The 26801-nt window shown below is 37.7% G+C and overlaps 1 protein-coding gene across 1 annotated transcript; it reads left to right on the top strand.

Moving 5' to 3' along the window:
- Positions 1–889: 889 nt before the first annotated feature.
- On the top strand, positions 890–9365 carry LOC104427084 (pleiotropic drug resistance protein 3). The gene is made up of 23 exons (XM_039307782.1): positions 890–1284; positions 1399–1522; positions 2673–2758; positions 2859–2943; positions 3083–3268; positions 3346–3402; positions 3499–3552; positions 3655–3748; positions 3854–4155; positions 4239–4520; positions 4616–4929; positions 5001–5161; positions 5240–5343; positions 5438–5594; positions 5960–6030; positions 6120–6452; positions 6864–7154; positions 7343–7426; positions 7664–7797; positions 8027–8254; positions 8367–8538; positions 8645–8899; positions 9007–9365. Exons 1-23 carry the CDS (start codon positions 890–892, stop codon positions 9271–9273), a joined length of 4236 nt encoding a protein of 1411 aa, XP_039163716.1. The 3' UTR covers positions 9274–9365.
- The last annotated feature ends 17436 nt before the right edge of the window (positions 9366–26801 follow it).

Genomic DNA, 26801 nt, shown 5'->3' with positions numbered 1-26801 from the left:
AATTTCATGATATGCAAAACAGATTCCAAATTCTAAATCATAAGAAACTTATTCAAATGGATAGCTTCCAGGTGAAGCTTGGATGGAATCTAATCGGAATCTAATCGTCATCCTTGTCGACACTCCCGGCATGTTTGGTGCCTTGACACTAATTGTCAAGGTGGATTGTGCTTCACAGAGGGTTTTTTGTTATCAATGGAAGATGGCATTTATGTTAGATGTACAATGCTCGCATGATTTGTCCCATGTAAATGAATATTCAAAAGTGTTTAGTAATCTAGTAATTCTTCAAATCTATTGCTAAAAACTCATGTTAAAATTCAACGTTGGAAAAGCAAACGGACAATGCTATGTGAATTTTTGAATTGGTAGAATAGTAGGAACAACATGATAGAGTTGCATTATTGTATATCTAAGCAAATAGGCGAAACTTGATAACATAATCATTTTTCTCACCATTGATTATGAATAATTCGGGATTTGGTATTATTCTATCAAAATGGGTTCCTCAATATAATAATAATAATAATAATAATAATAATAATAATAATAATAATAATAATATTTGGGCACACCACCTTTTTCAAAGAAAGCGAGCCTATATTGATGCTCACTTTGTTATTTTAAAATGACTTGCATTGATTTAGAATGATTCAAGTCAACTTTAATGCGAAGTCAATTCAATTAATCTGCCCACGAAGATAGACAACCGATATTACTTTTTTACTGTTCCATGTGTAGAGCATGAAACTTCGTAATGCACTAACTGGCACCTTGCTGGAATTTAGGAATTTGATTGTATTTTGATTTGCTCATGCGGCATGCGCCTCTCACTATATATGAAAAGCGTTTGCTTGCATTTGCTCGAAAAAGACCTAAACTAATTGAAATGGCGCAGCCGTTCATGACAAGCGATGAGCCAGCCTCGTCCATGCGGATCGAGCTCGCCCAGATGGAGCAAGGACGAAGCCAGCGCTTCTCCTCATCGCTGCACTGCCTTGCCCCGAGCAGCTTCACGGGCGTCGCTTGTTCGGAGGACCAGACGCCGTCAGCGTTCGGCGAGGAGGGCCGCTGGCAGGAGGATGACGAGCTGGAGCTGCAGTGGGCAGCGATTGAGAGGCTGCCGACGTACCAGCGGCTGAGGGCGGCAGTGCTCGGCCGCAAGGTGGTGGACGTGGCGAAGCTCGGGGACTCGGAGAGGCGGGTGTTCGTGGACGGTCTGTTGAAGGCGGTCGAAGAAGACAATCTCCGGCTCCTCCAGAAGCTCCGGGAGCGAGTGCAGAGGCAGGCATTTTATATTTCTTTATTCCTGTCCAAACCTCCCAGTTCTAGTAAAAGGCAGACAACTTCGATTATTTTATATGCCAAAGTACAGCTAATATGATGTTAAATTCTCAGGGTGGATCTTGAATTACCGACCGTGGAAGTGAGATATCGGGATCTGTGCATAGAAGCAGACAGCAAAGCCGTTCTTGGGGAATCTGTCCCAACTCTTTGGAGCGCTCTCAAAGCCATTTTCTACGTGAGATTTTCTTCTCTATCTTCTTCTCCCTTCTCCAAGATTTTACAGGTCCCAAAGGTTTGTCGAGGACGACACAATTGAAGTCAAAGAACAAGTTATCTGTTGTAGATACTATGTTTGGCTAACATAGGCTCCTACTTTTGGGACATTAGAGGAGGACAGCAAACTGGCCACGTGATGCAAATGGATCCTCCTGTTAGAAAATTAGCAGTTTCAGATCATCCATGACTCAATGGGGCTTGCATTAAAAACATCTCATTCCAAATCTTTTACTTATCATAAATCAATCATACGTGTTGCATTGTTGCTTTATGTAGAAAATTAATTACCGATTTTTGGAAAACAAATTCCTAAGGAAACTAATGAGAAATCTAGAGTTTGGCAACATTTCAGTTTTTCAGTTTTTTTGCTTGCTAGAATAGAAAAAAAGAAGAAATCGATTTGGTAACATTAATTAATTTTTCTTTTCCTAGTAATAAAAAATGGTTAAGAAATAGATTTGAAATATAAATAAGAAATAATAAAATAATAAAATAGTTTCTTATTTTCAAGAACAATTTTTAGAAATAAGTCATTTTCTTTTTTTCTTTTTTTTTGGTTTTTTCTTCTTCTTTTGATTGGTCAGTGGAGACTTGCTGCCCACTAGCCGGTTGCTGCCGCCATCTGAGCTAGAGGAGGAAAAAGAAGAGAGGAAAAAAAGAAGAAAAATAAAAAAAAAATTATTAAAAAATTGAAAGAAATTCTACATCACAAAAGAACCTATCGGTTGTATTAAACATATTCTTATTCTTTTCTTATTCTAGAAATAAAAAATTTGTACAATTATCAAATACGTTGTTTTACTCTGAAATTGTTCCAGGAAATAAAAATAAAAAAGAATTACCGTTGAAAAAAAAATCTCCGAGAATAGAAATGTTAATGAACGCAATCCTAATTGGACCTGCTTTACAATCTTAGGAGTTTTACGACTAATTAATATGACTCTTTTTTAACTTGATTTTTGTTATCTTTACTTGGCTGATTTGGTAACCAACTTATTAGCTCACGCAACGGCTTCTCTATTCTATCAAGCTATTGCAAACCGTTCTGGTAAAAGTCATAGGACATAAACGCGGGAACCAATAACCTTTTTTTTTTCTCTCTGAAGCAGGCTCCAACAAATAAGGTTGGCTGCAAGTATCAGGGGAACAAGATAAGAATTCTCAAGAACGTTAGCGGCGTCCTTAAGCCTGCGAGGTTAGTATTAAAGCTTAGCGTATGCACTAATTTAGAGACAAAAGTTGACGTATATGATGTTACTATCCAGCGTAATTCTTTTCTCTCGAAATTGTTACAGGATGACGCTCTTGTTAGGTCCACCAGAATGCGGAAAGACCACCTTATTACAGGCATTAGCAGGCAAATCAGAGAAATCCCTCAAGGTATTACCTTTTTGGTGTTCTGTCTGTTGTAGATTTTCCATGCTGACAGGAATAGGTTCTATACTTGAACTATATTCGGATGCAAATAATCATGCATATGTGTAAGATCAGCGGAATTGACCAACGATGTATGATGAAGGTCAAGGGCGAAATTTCCTACAATGGCTACAAGCTGAATGAGTTTATTCCTCAGAAGACTTCAGCTTATATAAGCCAATATGATACACATATTTCTGAGATGACCGTGAGGGAGACGCTTGACTTCTCTGCACGATGTCAGGGCATAGGAGGAAGGGCAGGTACCAGTTTGTTCTCCAACCTTGAAGTTACTATTAGTTGCGGTGGTCATCGCTGATGCTCTTTATGTCTGCTTTTCATTGAAGACATGTTGAAAGAAGTTAGCAAAGGGAGAAGCAAGCAGGAATTAATCCAGAGCCAAGCATAGACACTTACATGAAGGTTAATCTTTCCACAAATTTGGATTCATTACAATATTTTAATTACAGTAATGACTGCCGATACTGGCTTCTGATGACGTTATGACTACATGAGCAGGCAATTTCTATAGGAGGAATGAAAAGAACACTTCAAACAGACTACATTTTGAAGGTAATGTTTCCAATGGGACAAGGAGTTACGAAGTTTTTTTTTTTTTTTTTCCAAGGACAATTCTACTTTTGCTACAATTGCTGCGATTTTATGCCTTTTCAGGTTCTTGGACTCGACATCTGCGCAGATACAATTGTTGGGGATGCGATGAACAGAGGAATTTCTGGTGGTCAAAAGAGAAGGCTGCGACCGGTTAGTTTTACGTGAACATGCAGCAAATGATGAGAAACTTATAGGAAAAGTTTCTACGTCACACTGTTAAATTTAGGCTTCACTACAATTTTGATGCTCTCTTTTCCAGGGGAAATGATAATTGGTCCGGCGAGAGTTCTATTTATGGATGAGATATCAACAGGCTTGGACAGCTCCACTACCTTTCAGATCATTACATGCTTGCAACAATTGGCGCACATAACAGAGTCCACAATTTTGGTTTCGCTTCTTCAGCCAGCACCTGAGACTTTTGATCTCTTTGATGACATAATTCTAATGGCACAGGGACATGTAGTGTATCATGGACCTCGGACGGATGTTCTCAGCTTCTTTGAACATTGTGGTTTCAAGTGCCCATTGAGAAAAGGCATTGCTGACTTTCTCCAAGAAGTATGCACTCTTGCTTAATAAAGAACTGTTCGAACTGTGGAAGGATAGCGCTGACATATGCTGTTTTTGGGAATTCTTGGCAGGTGGTTTCCGAAAAGGACCAGGCACGATACTGGCATCACAAAGACCGGACCTATAATTTCATATCTCCTAGCATGTTCGCACGAATGTTTAAAGAGCATCTAATGGGAAAGACAGTGGACGAGGAACTTGCCAGGCCTTTCGAGAAAACTGAGCTACACAGAAATGCTTTATCTTTCGAAATTTACTCGTTAAAAAAGTGGGAGTTGTTCAAAGCGTGCCTTTTGAGAGAATGGCTCCTCATGAAGCGCAACTGGTTTGTTCATGTCTTCAAATCAGCACAGGTAATTGCCCATTTGGACTCAGAAGGTGCAGTCACAATACATGGCTAATGAGAAATGCACGCAAAATTCATTGATTTGGTGGTTACTCTTTGCAGCTCGTGGTCGTTGCAGTTATTACAGTGACCGTCTTCTTGCGCACAAGGATGAAAGTCGACTTGGTGCATGCGGATCTTTTCATGGGTTCCCTATTTTATGCTCTCATCCGGCTCAAGGTTAATGGTCTTCCGGAACTGGCAATGACTGTTTCTAGACTTGGTGTCTTTTACAAGCAACGAGATAATTTCTTCTACCCTGCATGGGCTTATACCATTCCAGCGGCCATACTGAAAATCCCATTTTCTTTACTTGATGCGTTTCTTTGGACAGCTATTACCTATTATGGAGTTAATTATAGTCCTGAACCTCAAAGGTAATTCCGAAATTCAATATATCAGAGAGATGATATGACTTTTAGCCACTCACTTTTTTCATGACTGTCAGGTTCTTTAATCAATTCTTCCTGCTCTTCCTATTGCATCAAGTATCGATATCAATGTTCCGATTGATAGCATCTGTGGTTCGAAATCCGCCTGTTGCAGCAATTTGCGGTCTATTCTCTTTATTTGTTTTGTTTTTATTCGGTGGCTTCGCCATCCCAAAACGTAAGTTTAATTTTATTGATTCTAATTATACGGACTTTAGCAAAGTGATAGGAACTTAGCAGCCTCGTCTCTCTGCAGCTTCTTTACCCGGTTGGTTGAGGTGGGGATTCTGGTTCTCTCCATTGTCATATGCTGAAATAGGTGTTTCAGTGAATGAGTTTCTCGCTTCAAGGTGGCAAAAGGTGACATCCTGAAGGACAAACCAATCTCACACGAATGGATTTCCCATGACAATGGTGGCGTCTAGTATTTAACAGGCTTAACGATCCTCTGCAGGTTTCATCTCTTAACGGCACTCTGGGGCAACAAGTCCTCAAACAGCATGGTCTAGATTATAGTGACCACTTTTACTGGATATCAGTTGGGGCATTGATTGGATTTTGGATGGTTTTCAACGTTGGGTTTACCTGTGCTCTGAGTTTTTCAAAAGGTAATTGAACATGCTGGCTAGGAATTCTCTCAGACGGTTAACACTATATCACTGAATAACATGTATTTATCGGCTAATCACAGCTCCAAGCAGATCTCGAGCTGTTGTCTCCAGTAAGAAGCTCTCCCAGCTGGACAAAGACAGAGACATTGATCATCCCACTCCAGGAGAAAAGGCGGCTAACAAAAGTACCATTGAGCCAAAAATTAGAGGTTAGAAGTTTCATAAGAGTTAGTCAATTATCATCTATTGAAAAAATCAGCAAAACTGCGAAAGAAAGGTCGATATCACGCATTGTGAGTACTGGTCAATGCTTTAAATCAGTCAATATTGCCTTCTGACGCCAGTGCAATTTTGAAATTGTATAGAGATGGTTTTACCATTTGAACCAACAACTCTAACATTTGAAAACGTGCGGTCCTTCGTGGAAACAACCAAGGTGAGGCATTTGAGTTGTTGAAAATAAGTGTTTGTTTTGCATATCATATTAATAAAAGATTGGCATAATGGAATTTCAAATGCTTCCAGAAATTAAGAGAGCAAGGTTTCCCAGAAAGGAGACTACAGCTTCTTCAAGATGTTACCGGAGCCTTCAGACCTGGAGTCCTAACGGCTTTGATGGGTGTCAGTGGCGCAGGGAAAACAACATTAATGGATGTTCTTTCAGGAAGAAAAACCGGCGGTTTTATCGAAGGAGACATAAAGGTTGGAGGATATCCTAAAGTTCAAGCTGTATATGCCAGAATATCTGGCTACTGTGAGCAAATCGACATACATTCTCCACAGCTTACAATTGAGGAATCAGTGGCATACTCAGCTTGGTTAAGGTTGCCAGCTCACATTGACAAAAATACAAGAGCGGTAGGATTTTTCATCTAGATAGAATATGCTGACCATTATGGATACCCTATTGCTCGATATTTGAGCAGGACTTGAACTTGGAGCAAACAGATGAAGCATTTCAGTAGGCGGATAGAACAGGAAGTAGTTTGTACATCACACTTTGAGATGCAAATGTCACTTTGTTTGCTAATTGTTTAATAAATCTTGCCGACAGTTTTCCTAGGATAGGTGCCAACAAACGGCTAAATCTTGTGTCCAACTGGAAAGATTTTAGCATATCGATTGCACACTAGATATTCTCATATTGATCAAATCCACCGGGTAGAGAGAAACCATATTAGGTCTCTCATATCACATATTGAGTAATAACATTTTGCACTAATTAGTAGCTAAATCTGCATTGCAACTGAATTATATGTTGTCAATCAGGAATTTGTGACTACAGTACTTCAAATGATTGAGCTAGATGACATAAAAGATGCCATAGTTGGTGTTCCTGGTGTGACCGGTATATCATTCGAGCAGGGTAAACGGCTGACTATAGCAGTGGAGCTTGTTTCTAACCCATCAATCATCTTCATGGACGAACCTACTTCTGGTCTTGATGCTAGAGCAGCCGCCATTGTAATGCGAGTCGTGAAGAATATTGTTAGCACAGGGAGGACAATTGTGTGTACAATTCACCAACCAAGCATTGACATATTTGAGGCTTTTGACAAGGTAACTTGCTAACGCATACATTCCTGTAACAGTCTATTCTGCTATCAGTAAAATTATGTTCAGAAGACTGCTTTTTGGTGCACATTGCATGAAATTCTATTTACTACTCACTTCACATGTGTTTGTAAAGTACATCAATAACTGTGACAATCCCAACTGAAGCATGTCACATTTGATGAACTCTGCAGCTAATCCTGATGAAAAGAGGAGGTCAAATGATATACTCTGGAGAGCTTGGAGAGCGTTCAAATAAGCTTATTGAATATTTTGAGGTAATTGTTACATCTCACGCGTGAGCAATTCAATTGATACTTCTTTCTCAAAATATGGACGTCATTAAGTATCAATTGGTTCTATGATGAGCTGCAAACCAATCTGATATATCCCAAAGGTAGAAAAACATATAAAATTGACGAAACCTACTGAATGGCCTTATACTCTACACTGCAGAAAAAAAAAAAGGATTGAGAAAGCTTGACCACTGAATCCCTACATTTCCCCTTGTCCAGAGTATCCCTGGAGTGCCAAAAATCAAGGATAATTACAACCCAGCTACGTGGATGCTGGAAATCACAAGTCCTTCAATAGAATCTCAACTTCGTATAGACTTTGGCATCATTTATGAGGAATCTGATCAGTGCAGGTGAGCATACAAGGGTAAAATGTTCAGAGTGCACGTGAAGCGCATGTGAAGCACACATTAAGTGCTCATCAAGCGCACAGGTCGCAAAGTTCAATGCTTCTGTCTCTTATGTGATGCTAACTTGGAGTATTGACCAGAGAATGACATATGTGCAAATAAATGGTGCTTCTCGTACTCGCTATGGGAAAAAAATGATGTCTGCTAATTAAATATTTTTTGGCCACTGTAGGATGAACAAAGAATTAGTGAGAGAGCTAAGTTTGCCAGTGGCTGGGACAAAAGAGATGTGTTTCTCTGCAGGCTTCCGGCAAAATAGATGGGAGCAGTTCAAGACATGTTTATGGAAACAACATCTAACCTACTGGAGAAGCCCTAAATACAACCTGGTGCGCCTGATTTTCATTACCGCATCTTCCTTGTTTTGTGCCGCTCTCCTTTGGCAAAAAGGAAAGGAAATGTAAGTTCCTCATACAACCCAGTTAGTCTCTCGTACTTGTCAAACATTGAGATTAGGAGCTTGTAAAACTTAAACCATCTAAGATGCTGAAACATGACTCTTCGTTTTCAAGAAACGACAAGCAAGATCTTCTCAGCATACTTGGATCGATGTATGTCTTTGTGCAATTCATGGGGGTAGGGAACGGCAATTCCGTTCTGCCATTTGTTGCTACTGAACGCATCGTTGTCTACAGGGAAAGATTTGCCGGAATGTACTCATCGTGGTCCTATTCATTTGCTCAGGTCACTAATTCGTTCTTCTCTGTGATGTCTTCTCTCGGCTATACTGATACATTTCTCGTTCTTCCATATTCTAACGATGATATTATGCCCCTCAAATATGTTGCAGGGGGTTATTGAAGTTCCATACATATTCTTGCAAACGGTTCTGTTTGTGCTGATCACATACCCTGCCATAGGTTTCTATGTCTCGTTCTATAAAGTGTTTTGGTACTTCTACACCATGTTCTGTACATTGCTCTATTTCAACTACTTTGGAATGATGCTTGTTTCACTGACACCAACATACCAAGTGGCTGCAGTGTTCGGGAGTTTTGCCTACACCATGTTCAATCTGTTCGCGGGGTTCCTGATTCCCGGACCCGTAAGTCTCTCATCAAACTTTTGCTATTCTGTCTAGTAACACCCAATCATTAACGTTATCTGTGGCTTAACACATCTTACTTGGTGTTTTATCATCCATTTTGGCAGCAAATTCCGGTCTGGTGGCGTTGGTGTTACTGGATATGCCCAGTCACTTGGTCCCTGAGAGGTATGCTTAGTTCGCTATACGGAGACATCCATAAGGAGATAACAGTTGATGGACAACAAACGACGATCAGCGCCTTCTTGGAAAATTATTATGGTTATCGCTACGATCAACTCTACGTCGTAGCCATCATGCTTTTGGCCTTTCCGCTAATTTTCACGTGTATATTTGCCTGTGCAATTGCAAAATTGAACTTCCAAAGGAGATGAAAGGAGTGTAGAGAGTGCTTCATTGAATACTTCCACTTAGAATCATCAGAATAAAAGGAACTCTATTTTAAAGTTTTGACCTTGATTTCATCTCTCATATTGTGGTAACATCTGAATCAATTCATTTTCATCTAATTTTACGCCATAATTATTTAATTAAGCAGATTTTTTTGCAAACAAGGGCAATAAAGTAACTCATTGCCACAATTCTTGTCAAATAACAGCAAAAGCAATTACGCATTCGACACTTTTCTACGTATTAGTAGAAAGATATAAGAGTGATACAAAGAACAATCGCAAACATCAAAGGTGTGTATCACTTATACACTTGAGGACCTTTATGTGATTGATTATGTCCCAATTCTCAAACTAGACCTCGAGCATGTGTCGCGCATGTATCGAGTTTGTTTTAGATACAATTAACTTACTATTTAATATTTTTGCAACGAAAGGAATCAAGCTAAAAAGAAGTTGTTACTTTGTAAGAGCAATCTTTGAGAGTTTAACCAGTCATCGAGTTAAAAAAAAAAAAAAAAAAAAAAAAATGCAGCCAAAGAAGCAAAATCGTTGCGTCCAGGGCAGTAGAGATTAAAATTCGAATGTCCTTTGTTACTCTTTAGTGTAAGAACAGGAATTGGTTGGTTTTAGGAGATGATGAGCCCGCCTTGAGAATGCTCGTTTTTCTGTGTCTTGATCGGAGGGAAATTATTCATCTTGTTAGTTCGGATATCTTAAGGACTTCGTAAGTTTAGTCAAGCTTAAACAGTGCTCCTTTACACTCGCCAGTGGGTCTTGCTACGCGTGCAATAGTAATTTGGAAAGCTCAATCCCGGCTCATACAACATGCAAGAGATTTCTGAGCCACACGTTCACAATGATTTCATTGTCGACAAACAAAGTGTAATCGTTCTAGTAATATAAAGATTGAGAGATATTCTGGATGTCTTGAAACACAATATATCTTTTCCAAATAACAATTTTCCTAGAAGTAGTTTTCTCCCAAACAAACATATCATTAATTATTTCAAGATTAGTTGAGTAAGCGATTATGTGCACTTTCTCACATCACGCATGATTAAGCATCATGTAACATAAGTTCTTTTTTTCTTTTCTTTAATTTCTCGAACGAACTTTCATTGGCTTCGATTGGTCATGGATGAATTGGGACGGGGCACTTGTATTTTCTAACAGTTCCTAATTCCCAAGACAGCAATTGCACTGAAAAAAAAAATGTAGCTGCAAGACAGAGGATACTACCAGTCCAGTTCCAACATGATTCCTCCTCGTCTGTCCCAAAGGTTTCCAACGCTCTCTTCAATAAAACCACAAGAATGTTTAATTAGTTTCCGTCGGTTTGGATGTCTTGTTCAAGAATATTATCCAGCAGCCATTAGGCTTGAGCATGATTTCAGGGTGAACCTAGAATTGAAAAACCGAACCGGTGGAAACCTGTCCAATTAAAAATTCCAAGATATGTAGGATGGATTTCAACTTCTAAAAATTGGAGAACATATCTTAACGAGTAGGTTTCAAGTTCTAAGTAGATGGAATTGGGAACTTGAAACTTAGAACATGAATCTAGAACAATTTTTTATATTTTTCTTGGTCTATAACTTTACACAATCTATCGTATGGGTTCACTAGTCCGAGCTTCCATTGATGATTGAGAATTTATTCTTCATGTGTATAAATATAAGTCATGGTCAGCGAATTAGCAATAAGTGATGGTTATTAAAGGTAATAATTCACTACAATTATTCAATTAATAATACAGACAGAACTTGGGTAGACCCTACAACAGACTCTAGAACTTATGATAGTGTAAGTTTTAAGTTTTAAGGTATGCATAATAGGCTTTAGATTCCCAAAAAATGAGGAATTTGTTCTAATGAATAAGTAGAACCTGTATGGAACCTAAAACTGCTCACTCTTAACAATCATAATTATTGGCACGATATATGGGAGCAATGATTAGATGACAAAATACATATGCCATAAAATTATTTTATAAATTAATTTCCAATTAGTATCAAGTTTTATCGTGGCCTAAATTGCCAATCTAAACACGTGTCATATGCTTTCACATCTATGGAACGGGTTACGTGTATCACTGATACGCAAGATACTTTCCCTAATTTTACACGAAAGATTCCCAACTTTAATGATTATATTTGCAAACTCTCCAACTTTTAATGCGGACCTAAAAGTGAGCTCTCTTCCCTTTTCTTTTCCTTTTCCTTTTTTCCTGTTGGAGAAATGTCAGCTACATGTAGAATAATTCGCGGACAAGAAATGTCGATAAGGTATCAATACCATCTAGTCTCTCGATATTTTACGGTTTTAGTTATTTAAGTTGGTTTCTTGATGCAATGGTCAATTTCAGCCGTCACATTCGGACTAACCTCCAACGTCATACTTCAATGATTCCACATCCTTTTTTATTGAGAAAAATAAAATTGCTCAATTTAGTGACATATCACTTTTAGTCAAATATGATGTTTAGGTGATCGAACGTTATCAACAGATTGAGCCCAATTTGTGGACTGAAATGGGTCAAATCATGGATCTGTTAGCAAATTAATTAGGAAAAAAGATGGTATTTATAATCGATTTGAGGTAGAAGGTGGAGAACGAGTTCTTAGACTAGCAAATCGCTGGTCCATCACATCAGTGTAGCTCGGTACCTCATGGTGCGTAATTTCTCCTTTCGACATGCAGAATTTTCTCGTAGCTACTATCAATAGGAAAGGAAAATAAAAAGAATTTTTCATGGTTCGCAGAAGAGTTCCTGTTCTATATCCTAAGAATAGAGATGGAAATTTTTTTAATTATTAGTAAATTAATTTACATTTTATCTGAAGACGTCACTCCGGTGAATGAGTGATGGCGGGCGGACCAAAGGAAGCAATATTCCTGGGAAAAACTGTGATTACTTAGCAAAATTTGGCAAGCATTTGTGAATTATTTGAGTAGGACCAGAAAGCATTTGATTTAATGGATAGCATTTGATTTAATGGATAAATTGGTCAACGAGATCTTATATCCTTTCTAGTTTCTGTGATGCCAATTTAACCGTTGCGTTGCAAATGGCAAAAATCAGCTGCGTATGACCCAATCCAAATTCATTGATTTGCTAATGTATTTCTCAAAAATGATGTCGACCAATTTGAATTTTTGCACCAAATCCAAATCATAAGGAAAATTTCCCAATTAGTCCGGAAAGTGAGCTCGGCTTTGTAAAGTATAAGCATGCGCGCAAGATGCGCGCATGACGGCCGGCCAATTCTGTCACCAGCATATGGAGAAACTTCACGATTATTCCCATTCCCTAACAAGATAGGTGTACCGGTTATTTCGTGATCGCATGTTCCGATCATTTTTTTTTAATCAACAATAGGTAGGTGGAGATCTTGTTAGAAATCTTTCTTTCTTGTTCAAATTATAAGGAAATCATATATCATCTTAAGATATCAATTTGTAACATTTTCTCACTAATCAAGCTAACCCTTTTCATATCAGACCCCAAAAGGAAGGCTAACCCTTTTGTAGTTATACAATCATATTGCAAGCTGCGGAATCTCATTTGCAAAAGTTGAAATTTGGCGATCTAAATTGACTATATAGCACGGGTAGCCACGAGGCGTGCTAGCCCCAGAAGAAGAAAAAATGCATTGATTCTAGAGTATGAAATCTATTAATACCACTCGTTCAAAAATGATGGCTAAATTGACCATAGCCTTCTCATTGGCACGAACGCATTCTAAATAAGAAAAGCTGCGCCTGCATTTGCCCGAAAAGATCAGAACGACCGAAATGGCACAGCCATCGACAAACGAGTGATCAGCCGGAGAGAATCGAGCTCCCCGAGATGGAGCGAAGAGGGAGCTGGAGCTTCTCTCTGTCGCTGTGCTGCCGTGCCTCGAGCAGCTTCAGAAGCGTCACTGACTTGGAGGACCGGATGCAGGATTGCCGGCGGGAGGAGGAGGAGGACGAGCTAGAGCTGCAGTGGGCAGCAATCGAGAGGCTACCGACGTCCCGGAGGCTGCGGGCGGCGGTGCTTGGCCGGGAGGTGGCGGATGTGGTGAAGCTGACGGGCTCAGAGAGGCGGGTGTTCATGGAGAGCCTGCTGAAGACGGTCGAGGAGGACAATCTCCGGCTCGTCCAGAAGCTCCGTCGCTGAGTGCAAAGGTGTTGGAAATGGTTACATTTTCTAGAATTTCCTAAAGTTGCTAAAATACAATCTAGAATTCCCTAGATGAAGTTTTGAATGGTTAAAAAATTGTGGCTGAAAATTTCCAGGATGTAAGAGAAGTCTAGAGAAGTCTAGCATTCAAGAGAAGTCTAGAATCTTTTAAGGCGGTGACTTACGCCTATAAATAGCCTTGTAGTTCATCATTTGAGGTGTAAGGTTTATACCTCCACCGGTGTGGAGGAATAGAACTAAGATAGTTTCTATATCATGAAATATTCCTCAACTACCAAAATATCTTGTACTATCCATTTCTATCAACTAGATAAATTATATCTCATGTTCTTTGTCCTTCAATTATCTTATCTTGTCCATTGTCCATACACTATAAAACATATCATACACTTGCACAAGTCACTAACCAAAAACCACATCCAAATTTTTTTTAAACATGGTATCAGAGCTAGGCATATCGGATGGTTTGGTTATGGGCGTTTGTCCTCACCATCCTCAACTATCAAAGGCCAGAGCCTGAGCAAGAGCCAACAGAGCCGGAGCCGGAGTTAGAGCCAGAATCAAAGGCCAAAGCTCGAGCAAGAGCCAAGAGAGCTAGAGCCGGAGTTAGAGCCAGAATCAAAGGCTAGAGCTCGAGCAAGAGCCAAGAGAGCCAGAGCCGAAGCTAGAGTCAGAACTAGAGTCCAAGCTAACAACTACAACTAAGAGCATTTTGATGCCCCGAGACATATGGGACATTGTTGAAGAAAAGTCATGCATGTTCAAAGGCAAGTGGAAGTGGTTCGACAAGAGAATGCAAGGGATCGTGGAATGAAGACGAAATAAAAGGCATGGAACAAATTACAAAAGAAATTTCAAGGTACGTCCGAAACTTTATGATACAATATCCGAAGTATCCCGAAAATGGAAAGGGGAGTGTTGGAAATGGTGATCCATTTTCTAGAATTTCCTAGAGTTGCTAAACTATTCCCTAGATGAAGTTTTGGATGGTTAAAAAATTTTGGCTGAAAATTTCCCGCATGTAAGAGAAGTCTAGAGAAGTCTAGCATTCAAGAGAAGTCTAGAATCTTCTAAGGTGGTGACTTATGCCTATAAATAGCCTTGTAGTTCATCATTTGAGGTGTGAGGTTTATACCTCCACCTGTGGAGGAATAGAACTAAGATAGTTTCTATATCATGAAATATTCCTCCATTACCAAAATATCTTGTACTATCCATTTCTATCAACTAGATAAATTATATCCCATGTTCTCAATCCTTCAATTATCCTATCTTGTCCCTTGTCCATGCACTACAAAACATATCATACACTTGCACACGTCACTAACCAAAAACTACATCCAAATTTTTTTTTATTTTGAGTCAAAGAGTATATTACTCAATATATGCCCCATGTGTAATATTTCCTCTTGATATTTCACCCTTGAACTTCCAATCTTCTGTAAAATATATCCCTTAACGTGAATATATGAAATATTTTACCAAATATTGAAAGAATAATATGAATCATTTTTGAAAATACCAAATTGTCAACTCGTGAAATTAAAGTCCATCTGCTGCTGATCAAATGCAAAAGTGATAAACAAATAAATAAATGCAACCAAAATTATATGCTATGCAATTTTAATTATATATATATATATATATATATATATATATATATATTAAGGGTAAAAAATTAATCCCTAATTTGAAGCTTTTGAAACATTCAAGAGCTTCAAAACACTTGCTGAAAAAAATACTGGAAATCCAATAGAAGTCCTTCGCAAAGGTCGTGGTGACAAATACAACTTGGGTGCATTTGCATATTTCTATGCGAAGTATGGCATTAAGAGACAACTCATTATAGCTTATTCATCACAACAAAATGGGTTTGCAATGGAAGAATCACACTATTTTGAATATGGTGTGAAGTTTATTGAGAGCAAGTGGAGTTCCAAAGATCTTTTGGCCTAAAGCTGTTAATTGGAGTATTCATCTTTTGAGTAGAAGCCTTACTCTTGCTTGTTTGAATATGACACTTGAAGAAGCTTGGAGCAGACAAAGACCAGCGGTAGATCACTTTAGAATTTTCAGGTGTACAACCTATGCCCATGTTCCAAATTAGAAGAGAAAAAAGTTAGATGACAAGAGAGTCAAATGTGTTTTTTTTTTTTTTGCATTAGTGATCAATCAAAAGCCTACAAGCTTTTATGATCCTATAACCAAGAAAATCATCATCGGTTGTGATGTGATCTTTGATGAAGAACAATTCTGGCCATGGAGTGCGAAAGGTGTTGAAAAAAAAAATTCAATGAATTTTGAATATGATGAAGAGCCCACAAGTAGTCGAACCATCATAGAAAGTTCACAATGTCAAAGTGCAATTGCAGAAATTGAAGAAGGCCACATCAAGTTTGAAAAAGACCTGCTTGGATGAGTGATTATGAAGTAACATAGGTTGACCAATTTGAAGATCCAGTTACCTATTTTGCTTTGTTTTCATATTGTGATCATACAACCTATGATGAATCTGTATAGAAAGAAAATTGGAGAATTGCTATGTATGCAGAAATTGCAGCCATTGAGAAGAATAATACTTAGGAATTGATAGATCTTCCAAGAGGACACAAATTGTCACACCTCGAACCTCCGAGCATGTGCCAATCCTTCTCTAGTTAATATTATTTTGCGACTTCCTAAGACAAGTCACTAACCCTTTCTTTTTATTGCACATGCAGAAGCAAATAATAAATCCCCTGACAATAACCATCTCGGGATAAAAAAAAGCAGGACAACAGATTCACAAACAAAACACACATTTATATACATACCGAGTCATGTACAAGGTCTATGACCAAAATACTACAAAGAAAAGAAGTGGTCTTAACTGATCTACACTTCTGATCACCTCCTCTCGGCTCTAGGTACTCCACTCAATGACCCTGAAAATTTAACTCATGACAGGGTGAGATATAAATCTCAACAAGTTCACACTCTAAACCCCCGATTATGAGAGAAATACGCCTAGAATTGCTCTAATCACACAATCATAAGGACTTGCCTCACCTCAGGTCTACCCTGCATGTCATTACAATCAAATACTCGACCAAACAATTCAATTCAATTCAATTCAACCATCAATCAGTCGACTCATTCAACTTCATACCATCGATGTCATCTATAAACTCTATCGATTTGAACACTACTCACCTAAGCTGAAATAGATATACTCATATATCATTGCTCTCCAAAGTTGATGTCTAAAATTTGCTCACCAAAGCTGCTAATAACATTTGCTCATCGAAGCTGCTAGATAACTATAATGCTCGCCAAAGCTGAAATCTCAAGTGTTCACTGAAGCTGCTATAGATCTATAATGGTATTAATGCTCCTGGAAGCTAAACCACGATGCATTACTCCTGGGCAAGGATCTTGTGCTTTGCACATCAATTCCTTAATTACATATCCAACTTGGCCTAATTCCATCATATTAAAGTGTACCCAATAAAAATAATCGTGTGTGAGTACACAATCGGTCTAAACCAAAAATATAATATATTTACTTTAGAAAATTTCACTATTTATACAGATTCTAAAAACATTTTTGCCTTGTAAACAGATGCCCCGGTAGTTTCTAATTAATTAATGAAATTATACAATTTTGGGATAAATTTCCAAAATTACAACTTAAATTCAATTGGCACAATATAGCACTCAATTAAATAAATCAATCACCATTGTAATTGGCACAAAATTCTGGTCACCTGGCTATCCCAGTCTAATTTTTGGAAAAATAATTAATAATTAATTAATTTATAAAATTAATTAAATAATTCAATTTAAATTCTAAAAATACCGACCTAGGCCAAAATCACTAAATTAAGTACCGATACGGGCCTGGAAAATTCTTGAACCCTTCTAGATAAATAATATAATTTATCTAGGCCTCACTTAATCTAATCTAATCTAACCACCTAACATGCATAATTGCATAATTAAATCACTAATTTAATCTAACTAACCACATAATTCCTAATTAAATTAAACTAAACACTACTTAAACGTCATTAGCCTACTAAAAATAGTTTAGTGCATAAATTCACCGGTTTATTATGGAAACCGGTTCACCGTGACGACGGCATGACGGCGGCGAACTTGGGCTCGCGATGACACCCACAGGCTTGGACCGGGCCTGAAATTGGCCCAAAAAATCTCAGCCCAATCTGAGATTTGTTTTTGAGCTGGGCTGCGCCGAATTTAGGCTGAAGCGAGCTTTGAATGGGCCGGACCCATGGCTGAAAAACTGAACTGGGCTTGTTGCAACTAGGCTTCAATTGCGAGCTGTTGGGCCAATGAACAATTACATGGGCTACTTGCTCACGGGCTGGACTTGGCCGAACATATTGCATGGACTGTTGCTGGGATTTGTGTGGGCTGGAGGTGGAGGAGAACCGATGGATGAAGGGCACGAAGATGCTGGGGAAATCTGTTGAGTTGACTGGGACGGGTAGCTTCGAACACGGTTGATGGGGTGGAGGAAACGTGAGTCTTCGGTGGAGAGCTGCATGAGTGTTGACAGTGTGTGGACGTGGCCAAAGCTGTTGGTGCCTTCGGTGGAATTCTTCGATGGGAAGCTGCTCGGTCTTCGTTGAAGATGGCTGACTGAATAAAGAAGTAACAAGGAGCTACTAGCAAGACATAGACGAAGATGCTGGACTGCTCGGTGGAATGAAACAAATGATGGTGGGCTTCGCTGGCAGGGCTTCGAGCATATGGCTAGCGTTCAGTGGAGGGGAAACAAAATGGAGGAGGCAGACGGTCTTCGAGGCAACAAATTGAGAAGAAAACTAGAAGCAACTCGTCCAAGGGAAATGAACGAAATGGTTGGTGGAGAGAGAGAGATAGCGACGGACAGAGAGAAAGGCATATAGATTTCTTGCTCAAGAGGATTGGAACAAGGCTTAAAGTCAATAATTATCCCCTCCATTGAATGCCTTGTTCCCTTCTAATTCTTTCTTGAGTAGGTTTTCCAAAATTAAACCAAATTGAAGTCCCAATTTTCAGCCTTATGCTTAAATTCGAATTTCACTATATAAGTTTTAATTTCCTCTCTAATTGTCCAAATTGAGGTTCAATTTCGCTAAAGAAAAATCCCGAACAATTTTCTGCAAGTCCCCAATACCCAAAGGCTCAAGTTGGAAGTTCAAATTCCCTTCAATTGAGCCCATCCGAATTTCCGCTAATTTTCCGCAATGTCCAAAACAGTTTTCCGTAAAAATCCCGGAATCTCTAAAAATTCTTCGGAGGATGAGTCAACGTTCTAAAAGTAGCTCATAACACGAAAGAACTTTCAATTTCTGAAATCGGGTTCAAATTCGTGGTTAATTTCAATCCGACGCGCTTTTAGCGTGATCTAGTTTACCAAGTACTTTTTATGAATTTTTAGTACAATTGACCCGTGATCAATTTATCTTGAGTCACAATATACATCTTCGATACATTGGCGACTCTCAATTATTATAAAAATCTCAAGGTTTCAATTATGAGCACAGGATATCAAAATGACAGAAAAATCGGTCTAGTACCGATCGATGAGAATTTTGCAATTTGGTGGAATCACCCACACTCTAACCACATATCTCAGTCGAATCGACATATTTTCAGTCTCTGATAGATTTTCGACTGTACCGTAATGACCATTGCAGGCTAGCACGGTTAAACAATCGATTTGTGGTCGAATTCTCAAGTCCATTGTGTTAAAATCCTTTAATGACTTCCCTAGATAGTCTAGTTATCTCATGAGTGATCAGCTTAGATAATAATACTATAGGCACGTTGATGAAAGGCCTAATTTATTTAATCGAAAACAAATTTTGAAAATTTAGGCTATCACACAAATCAATTGGGGTCAAGTGGGTCTACAAGACAAAGTTGAATAAAGATGACAAAGTCGACAAGTACAAGGTGTGCTTGGTTGCAAAAGGTTACAAGCAAGATTTTGAAGTGGATTACAAAGAGGTATTTGCTCCTGTGGCAAAACTTAACACAATCAAATTGGTGATTGCATTAGTAGCACAAAATTCATGGCATATCTTCCAGTTGGATGTGAATTCAGCATTCTTGCTTGGTGACCTTTAAAAAAAGGTATTTGTTGATCAACCTTCTGGTTAAGTGAAGAATGGTAGTGAGCATAAAGTTTATAGATTGAAAAAGGCACTATATGGGTTAAAACAAGCCCCCCGAGCTGGGTATAGTCACATCGATGCCTCTTTTTTGAAGGAAGGATTTAGAAAATGTCCATATGAGCATACATTATTTATTAAAGTTGGTGATGATGGAAAATTGCTTATGGTATGTTTGTATGTGAATGATCTTATCTTCAAAGGGACTACTAGTGTCTTGATCAACACATTTAAGAAGTCTATGCTAGATGAATTTGAGATGACTAATCTTGGATTGATGCATTATTTTCTTAGCATAGAAGTAATTCAATCTACAGCTGGAATCTTTATTTCCCAAAAGGGATATGTTCAAGAGATTTTAGACATATTTCAAATGAAGAATTGCAACTCTGTGAGCATACCAACTAAGGTTGGATTGAAGCTATTGAAAGATTCTGATGGAAAAAAAGGTGAATAGCACGCTTTACAAGCAAATTGTTGGAGGTGTAATGTATGTGATATCATCGATGTCATATATCATGCATGGTGTGAGCCTCATAAATAGGTTTATGGAATACCTAGTAGAAATACACTTGCAAGCTACAAAGAGAATTTTCCACTACTTGCAAGGGACTGCAACTTGTTGGTTGCTTTACAAAAAAAGGATAACAATCAGATTTGTTTGGCTTCAATGACAATAAAAATTTTACTCGAAATATGGATGATCGAAAAAACACTTCTAGCTACGTGTTTATGCTTGGTTCAAGGGTTGTCTCATGGTCTTCAAAGAAGCAGCCAATTGTTACTCTATCAACAACTGAAGCTAAGTTTGTAGCTACCACTTCAAGTGCTTGTCAAGCTATTTGGTTAAGGAAGATTCTTGGAGAACTTCAATTTAAACAACAAGAAGCAACAACAATCTATTGTGACAACAACTCAGCCATTATACCTCCAAAGAATCCGGTTCTACATGGAAGGAGCAAACACATAGATGTGAAGTGTCATTTCTTGAGGGATCTCACAAAAGATAAAGTGATAGATCTTGTTTTCTGCAAAAGTGAAGATCAACGTGCTGATTTATTCACCAAGCCTCTCAAATTGTCTACATTTCAGAAGTTGAGAAAGCTTCTTGGTGTTTGTTCGTTGGATGCTCTAGATTAAGGGAGGGCTTGTTTTATTCCTTTAAACTGATTGTCTGCAACTTCAGTTTAAGGGAGGGTGTTGAAGTAGTTAACTTTCAGTTTTTACTTGCTTTTAATTTTTAGGTGTCTTCAATAATGTAATAGTGGAGTCCTAGTCAATAGGAAGTGGCTTGTTTTTAGGAGTTTATTTATGCACATGTTCTAGTTAGTGGGGTATGTTAGCGGGTCTTTGTTGTTGCTATTCTGTAGCTATTTTTTTCTAAGTGGTTTGGATGTTCTGCCTATTTAACAGGCTTATATTCTGATGAATAAAGTAATGAGAGTTACAGCAGCAATTCTCTTGTGTGTCTTCTACTTTGGATCTATTCAATTAAATTTCAACAAAAAGATAATTCACATATTCATATTAGCTGGTTGATATGTGCAAAAATCAGGTTCCAAAGTTAACTCTAGACACCCAAGTCATTCGTTCAATCAGGAATGTGTAAGGATAATTTTACAAACAAAAAATGAGCCTTGCGTATACAACACTCACATGATTTGTCGATTGTAAACGAATATTTGGAAGTTCTTAATCCTACTCTTTTCTTCAAGTTCTGTTGCTAAAACCTTACATAAAAATTCAGCATCGGAAAAGCAAACTATCATTGCAACACGAACTTTTGAATTGGTGTGAAACTAGGGACCCAATGAGATAGAATCTAGAATCGCATTAACGAATATCTAATGGATGACTAAGCATGAAACACAACCGATGGTCCCCCTCCATCAAGTACAAATAATTTTATGTATCTGGCTAACTCGTCAAGCTTTGCCTTGCTTCTTATTTGAATTCCATATAGTAGAATATTTATATGTTAAATCATGCACGTGTCTAATATTTAAAGCTTTTAAAATAGTTGATAGTAGTCATTTTCAGAAAGAAAAAAAAAATGAGCCTACGTTGGTGCTGTCATTCAAACTTGACCTAAACTGATTAGAATATTAGTTAGTCTAGGATCAAGTCAACATCAATGTGAAGTCGATTCAATAAATGTAATAGAATCTCATAAAAACATACAATGAAACCGGGGGTAAAAGACTAGCCTGTCAGTTTTGTAGTGTGCCTTTCACCCACCCTCACTCGTGCGAGAGGATACTATATCTGCCTACCCGACGGTAGTCAGGAACCAAAACTCCTAACGTGGTGTTTACCTTCACCACCGTGAGACCCACTAATTCCCTAATATAGAGGGAATATGGGGTATAGGATCTCATAAAAACAGACAATGAAACAATTTGAAAAATTCCAAGCCGAATACAATCTGTCCTCTACATCAGGCACTTTACTTTCATACTTGTTCGGCGAAGATACTTTCCCTAATTTTTCGGCTTGCATTTCTTTTGATTGTGATTTGCTGACTTTTTAAACTTTCGATATACGTCAAAAGCAAGCGTGCTTCCCTTCCCTTTTCTTTTTCTTTTATTTTCCCAAAAAAAATTATCGAATTTTAGTAGCGTGAGTTTGCAATCAGATAGGATATTAAAGCGGTTGAATGATTTTGATGGGTTAAGCGCAATGCATGGACCAAGATGGGATGATTAGCAAATTATTTAGGAAAAAAAGAGACTATTATTTATAATCGATTCAAGGTAGGTGCAGAGAAGGCCAGTGGCACCGGCCAAAAAAAAGAGAGAAGGCCAGCCGTGTATCGCATGCGGAAAGGAAGATATGATCCTCGGAGATGGTGATTAAATAGAAAATTGGGCAAGCATTTAAGAATTATATAGATTATTACCAAAAACGATGTTATTTAATGGATAAATTGCTCCACGAGAGCCACGGCTTTTCCAGTTTCTGCAACGCCAATTGTCTGTTGCGTTTTCAGACCGACATCATTGACCAGACACTGTATTTTTTTCGTCCACGGTATAAACAAATCATCTTGTGCGCAAAAAATCGAATTTTGGCGATCTAAATTGACTAGCACGCATGGCAACGAGGCTTGCTAGCACCAGAAGAAGAAAAATGACTCCATTTTTAAAAGCACGAAATCTTTTAGTAAAATTATGGAAGTATATTGGACTGTGAGTAATTTTCCGAAGCAAATCCAATAATATCTGTTTTCTCGATTATATTTATGGAAATTTCTTTGTTCTGTTGACGATTCTTATCTTTTCTTGCAAGATTTTCAACGATAATGATCTGTTCAAGCATGATCGTACAAGCAGATCCAAAGTGCCATTGTTGCAGTACATCTTCTTGAATTGTAGTCATCACTAATCAATCTTGCCGGGTACAAGCTTCTCTAGTAATTTCATTTCATAGAGAAGCAGATCCAACGTGCGATTGTTGCAGCACATGTTCTTGAAGTGGACGCTGCGATTTTCTAGTTGGATTCCTCAATGGTGCGCTACGCTCATCAATCTTGCCGGATACAACCTTCTCGGGGCAGTCTCATTTCATGGAGAAGGCAAGGCGTGATCATTGGTCCCAGCTTCCACGTGCTGGTATCCTCCTTCATAAAAATAATTATTTGCTTAAGCAAGGAGACACGATGGAAATTTTCTTAGTCTTATTTAAAGAAATAAATAAAAGCGATTGATATTCAAACAATAAGAAATGTATGAAGCAATCGGTCGTAACCTTTAAATAATAGATATTATTCTCTGATAAAAAAAATTACGTGAATATTGTTTCCAAATAAAAAAACACAATAACTATAAATAAATAAATAAATAAAAATTGTCTTGTATACTTTGACTTCCGGTTATCGTAGGATTTTATAAGGTAGTTTCAGTTCATGGAGGAGGCAAGGCGTCATCAGTCATCCCAGCGTCCACATGCTGATATCCTCCTTCATATAAATAATTGTTACTTAAGCAAGAAGACATGATGGAAATTTTCTTAGTCTTAATTAAAGAAAAAAATAAAAGTGATAATATTCAAACGATAAGAAATGTATGAAGCAATCGGTTGTAACCTTTTAAATAATTGATATTATTCTCCAGTAAAAGAACAAAATTACGTGAATATTGTTTCCAAATAATAATAAAAACATAATAATTAAAAAAAAGATTTTCTTGTATACTTTGTAGGGGTGAGCATGGTCTGGGTTGGTCCAAGCCACCCCCTAACCCTAGGACCAACCCGTACAGTGTCGGTCCTCAATTTTTAGGACCAAGGACCGACCCTATTGAGCCTGGGACCAAGGACCGGACCGACCCAATGGGTTTGGTCCGGTTCCAGGGTCAACCCAGGACCGATCGATAATTTTTTCGTCTTATTTTTTATACTTCCTAAAAAAGTAAACCTACAAATTCAAATTACACATCCATCAACAATACGGTATTGTGCAACTAAACTATAAAATACTAATACATATTTAGCAAATTTAAGATGACACAATAATAGAAATTTCATATCCGCTAACTGCTCATCGAGATATGGGACAAGATGGAAAATTCTTGTAATCATCTATCTTTAATATTTATAACACCGTATGCAAAAGCGTTTTTTTGATCATGTAGAGTCCACTCAACCAAAAAATGAGCTTCGCACCACTTGACTAGTATTTAATCATGTAGAGTCTACTCAACCAAAAAATGAGCTTTACACCACTTGACTAGCAAATCACCGTAGCAACTGTAGTACTACTCTACTCTTCAAAAACTTCTATCATTTGACACAAATTGAAAAGCAAAGTGCAGCTGAAATTCATTAGTAAAATACAAATTAATCATAAAAAGTTCAAAATACTTAATATAAACCATGAATATATAACTTCACATCTTGTTAATTCACTTGAACTTCTAAACACTTGAAAACAAAACAAACGGCACATAATTAATACTTAACAAAAGTTTTAAATTGAAATTACTATTAGTGCTATTGATAGAACATCTCAATATAATATAATATAATAGACATTTTACTTAGGTTTGAATATATAAAAGAATTATAAATAATATAATATAATATACGGGTTGGACCGATCCAAAACTCTTAGGACCAAGGACCAACCCGCACGGTGTTAGTCCTGAATTTCAGGACCAAGGACCGACCTGTCCCCTTGGGAACCGGACCAGGACCGGCAGGGTTGGGCCGGTCCAGGGTCGGTCCAGGGTCGACCCTAAACCGCTGCTCACCCCTAATACTTTGAACTTCCGATTATTGTAGGATTTTGTAATCAAATAAGTTTGTGTAGAAAGGTTCTTACTATTTGCTTCTTCGATTGCAAAGAAGTAAGAGGTATTCATTGTCGTTGAATTTTATTTTATATCTATAAATTTGAGAAGCATAATTCATTGTCGTCAAATTTTAGGTCATCGGAGAGTCATTTTAGAGCAATTTGATTTTTGCGAAAGGAATGAGAAGTTGTTTCATTGCACAATGATTTCATTATTAGTTGAAAAACCAAGGTTTCAAGGGTTTTTTCATCTTTGAAAAATAAATTTATATGATGACATTAACGACATCCTTTTAGTAAGTGATTATATTTTTCTACTTGTAATTATTTATATTTCAGTATCTAATTTATATTTTCTTCCTTCATATTTAAGTAAATTAATTCTATGGACCCTCTTCTGATTTTGTTTGTCAATAAGAGCTTGCAATAAGGAAACATACAAGTCAACAAAAGATGAAGAAAGGAAATATTGAGTCAGAAATTGAAACATGTTGAGGAAAGGAAGTTTATCCGTTTCCTCAAAAAAAAAAATTGTGTTTGGCCTTCGACCGTCATATTGTCATTCTGCAAAGGGTAGTCATGTTGGTCGCACCCGTTTCATATTGACTCCGTCAATTGTTGTTCTCTGCGTGCGTTTTGCTTCGAAGGCAGCAGGACCAGGTATGCTTAAAACTAAAAGTTTATCTCAATGGTGTCAACACTAGGGGAGAGCATAATTTTGGGGTAAAATCAAGAACTGGTCTGATTTTAGGTTCTAGAGTATGCATGGTAAATTCTATATTCTAGAAAAGAATGAATCTATTCCAACGAGTACGTTTCTGGTTCTAAATGGAACAAGGAACTACTTACCCCCTTTTTTGTGGTCTAAGGCTTACCCCTTGTTTACAAATACCCTTTTGCTACTTAAACCTGAATTGATTTGTGCTAAAGCCAAGGCAAAGCTATAGATTATCAACAACTATAAATAGCCACCGAGTCCTTGTTTAGTTGTGGCACACTTAAAAAGTCTAGAAAACTAGGCGATTTTAGTCCTTGTTTCTTGTCAAAATCCGGAAAAAAAAAATTAGGCTTAACTAAAGATGAAAAAGAAATTGGCCGATAGCTAGATGACCTTGGAACTTGTGATAGAGTAGATTCCAGATTTCATGATATGCAAAATAGATTACAAATTCTAAATCATAAGAAACTTATTCAGACGGATAGCTTCCAGGTGAAACTTGGATGGAATCTAATCGGAATCTAATCGTCATCCTTGTCGACACTCCCGGCATGTTTGGTGCCTTGACACTAATTGTCAAGGTGGATTGTGCTTCACAGAGGGTTTTTGTTATCAATGGAAGATGGCATTTATGTTAGATGTACAATGCTCGCATGATTTGTCCCATGTAAATGAATATTCAAAAGTGTTTAGTAATCTAGTAATTTCTTCAAATCTATTGCTAAAAGCTCATGTTAAAATTCAACGTTGGAAAAGCAAACTGACAATGCTATGTGAATTTTTGAATTGGTAGGATAGTAGGAACAACATGATAGAGTTGCGTTATTGCATATCTAAGCAAATAGGCAAAACTTGATAACATAATCGATTTGGGTGTCTTGTTCAAGAATATTATCAAGCAGCCATTAGGCTTGAGAATGATTTCAAGGTGAACCTAGAATTGAAAAACCGAACCAGTGGAAACCTGTCCAATTCCAAATTCCAAGATATGTAGGATGGATTTCAACTTCTAAAAAATAGAGAACTTGTCTTAACGAGTAGGTTTCAGGTTCTAAGTAGATGGAATTGGGAACTTGAAACTTAAAACCTAAATCTAGAACAAAGTTTTATATTTTTCTTGGTCTATAACTTTACACAATTTATCATATGGGT

This window comes from Eucalyptus grandis, chromosome 2 (assembly GCF_016545825.1).
Source record: "Eucalyptus grandis isolate ANBG69807.140 chromosome 2, ASM1654582v1, whole genome shotgun sequence".
Classification (NCBI taxonomy): domain Eukaryota; kingdom Viridiplantae; phylum Streptophyta; class Magnoliopsida; order Myrtales; family Myrtaceae; genus Eucalyptus; species Eucalyptus grandis.
The sequence above is the reverse complement of the archived record's forward strand: the minus strand, read 5'-3'. Positions and strand labels throughout refer to the sequence as shown.

What these genes read in the sequence shown, in the direction of transcription:
- LOC104427084 (XM_039307782.1), top strand. Translation starts at nt 890, where the DNA reads ATGGCGCAGCCGTTCATGACAAGCGATGAGCCAGCCTCGTCCATGCGG. An exon ending in AATCAGAGAAATCCCTCAAG is followed by an intron (nt 2,944 to 3,082) that starts GTATTACCTTTT and finishes TGTATGATGAAG; the next exon opens with GTCAAGGGCGAAATTTCCTA. An exon ending in TATTTGAGGCTTTTGACAAG is followed by an intron (nt 7,155 to 7,342) that starts GTAACTTGCTAA and finishes TGAACTCTGCAG; the next exon opens with CTAATCCTGATGAAAAGAGG.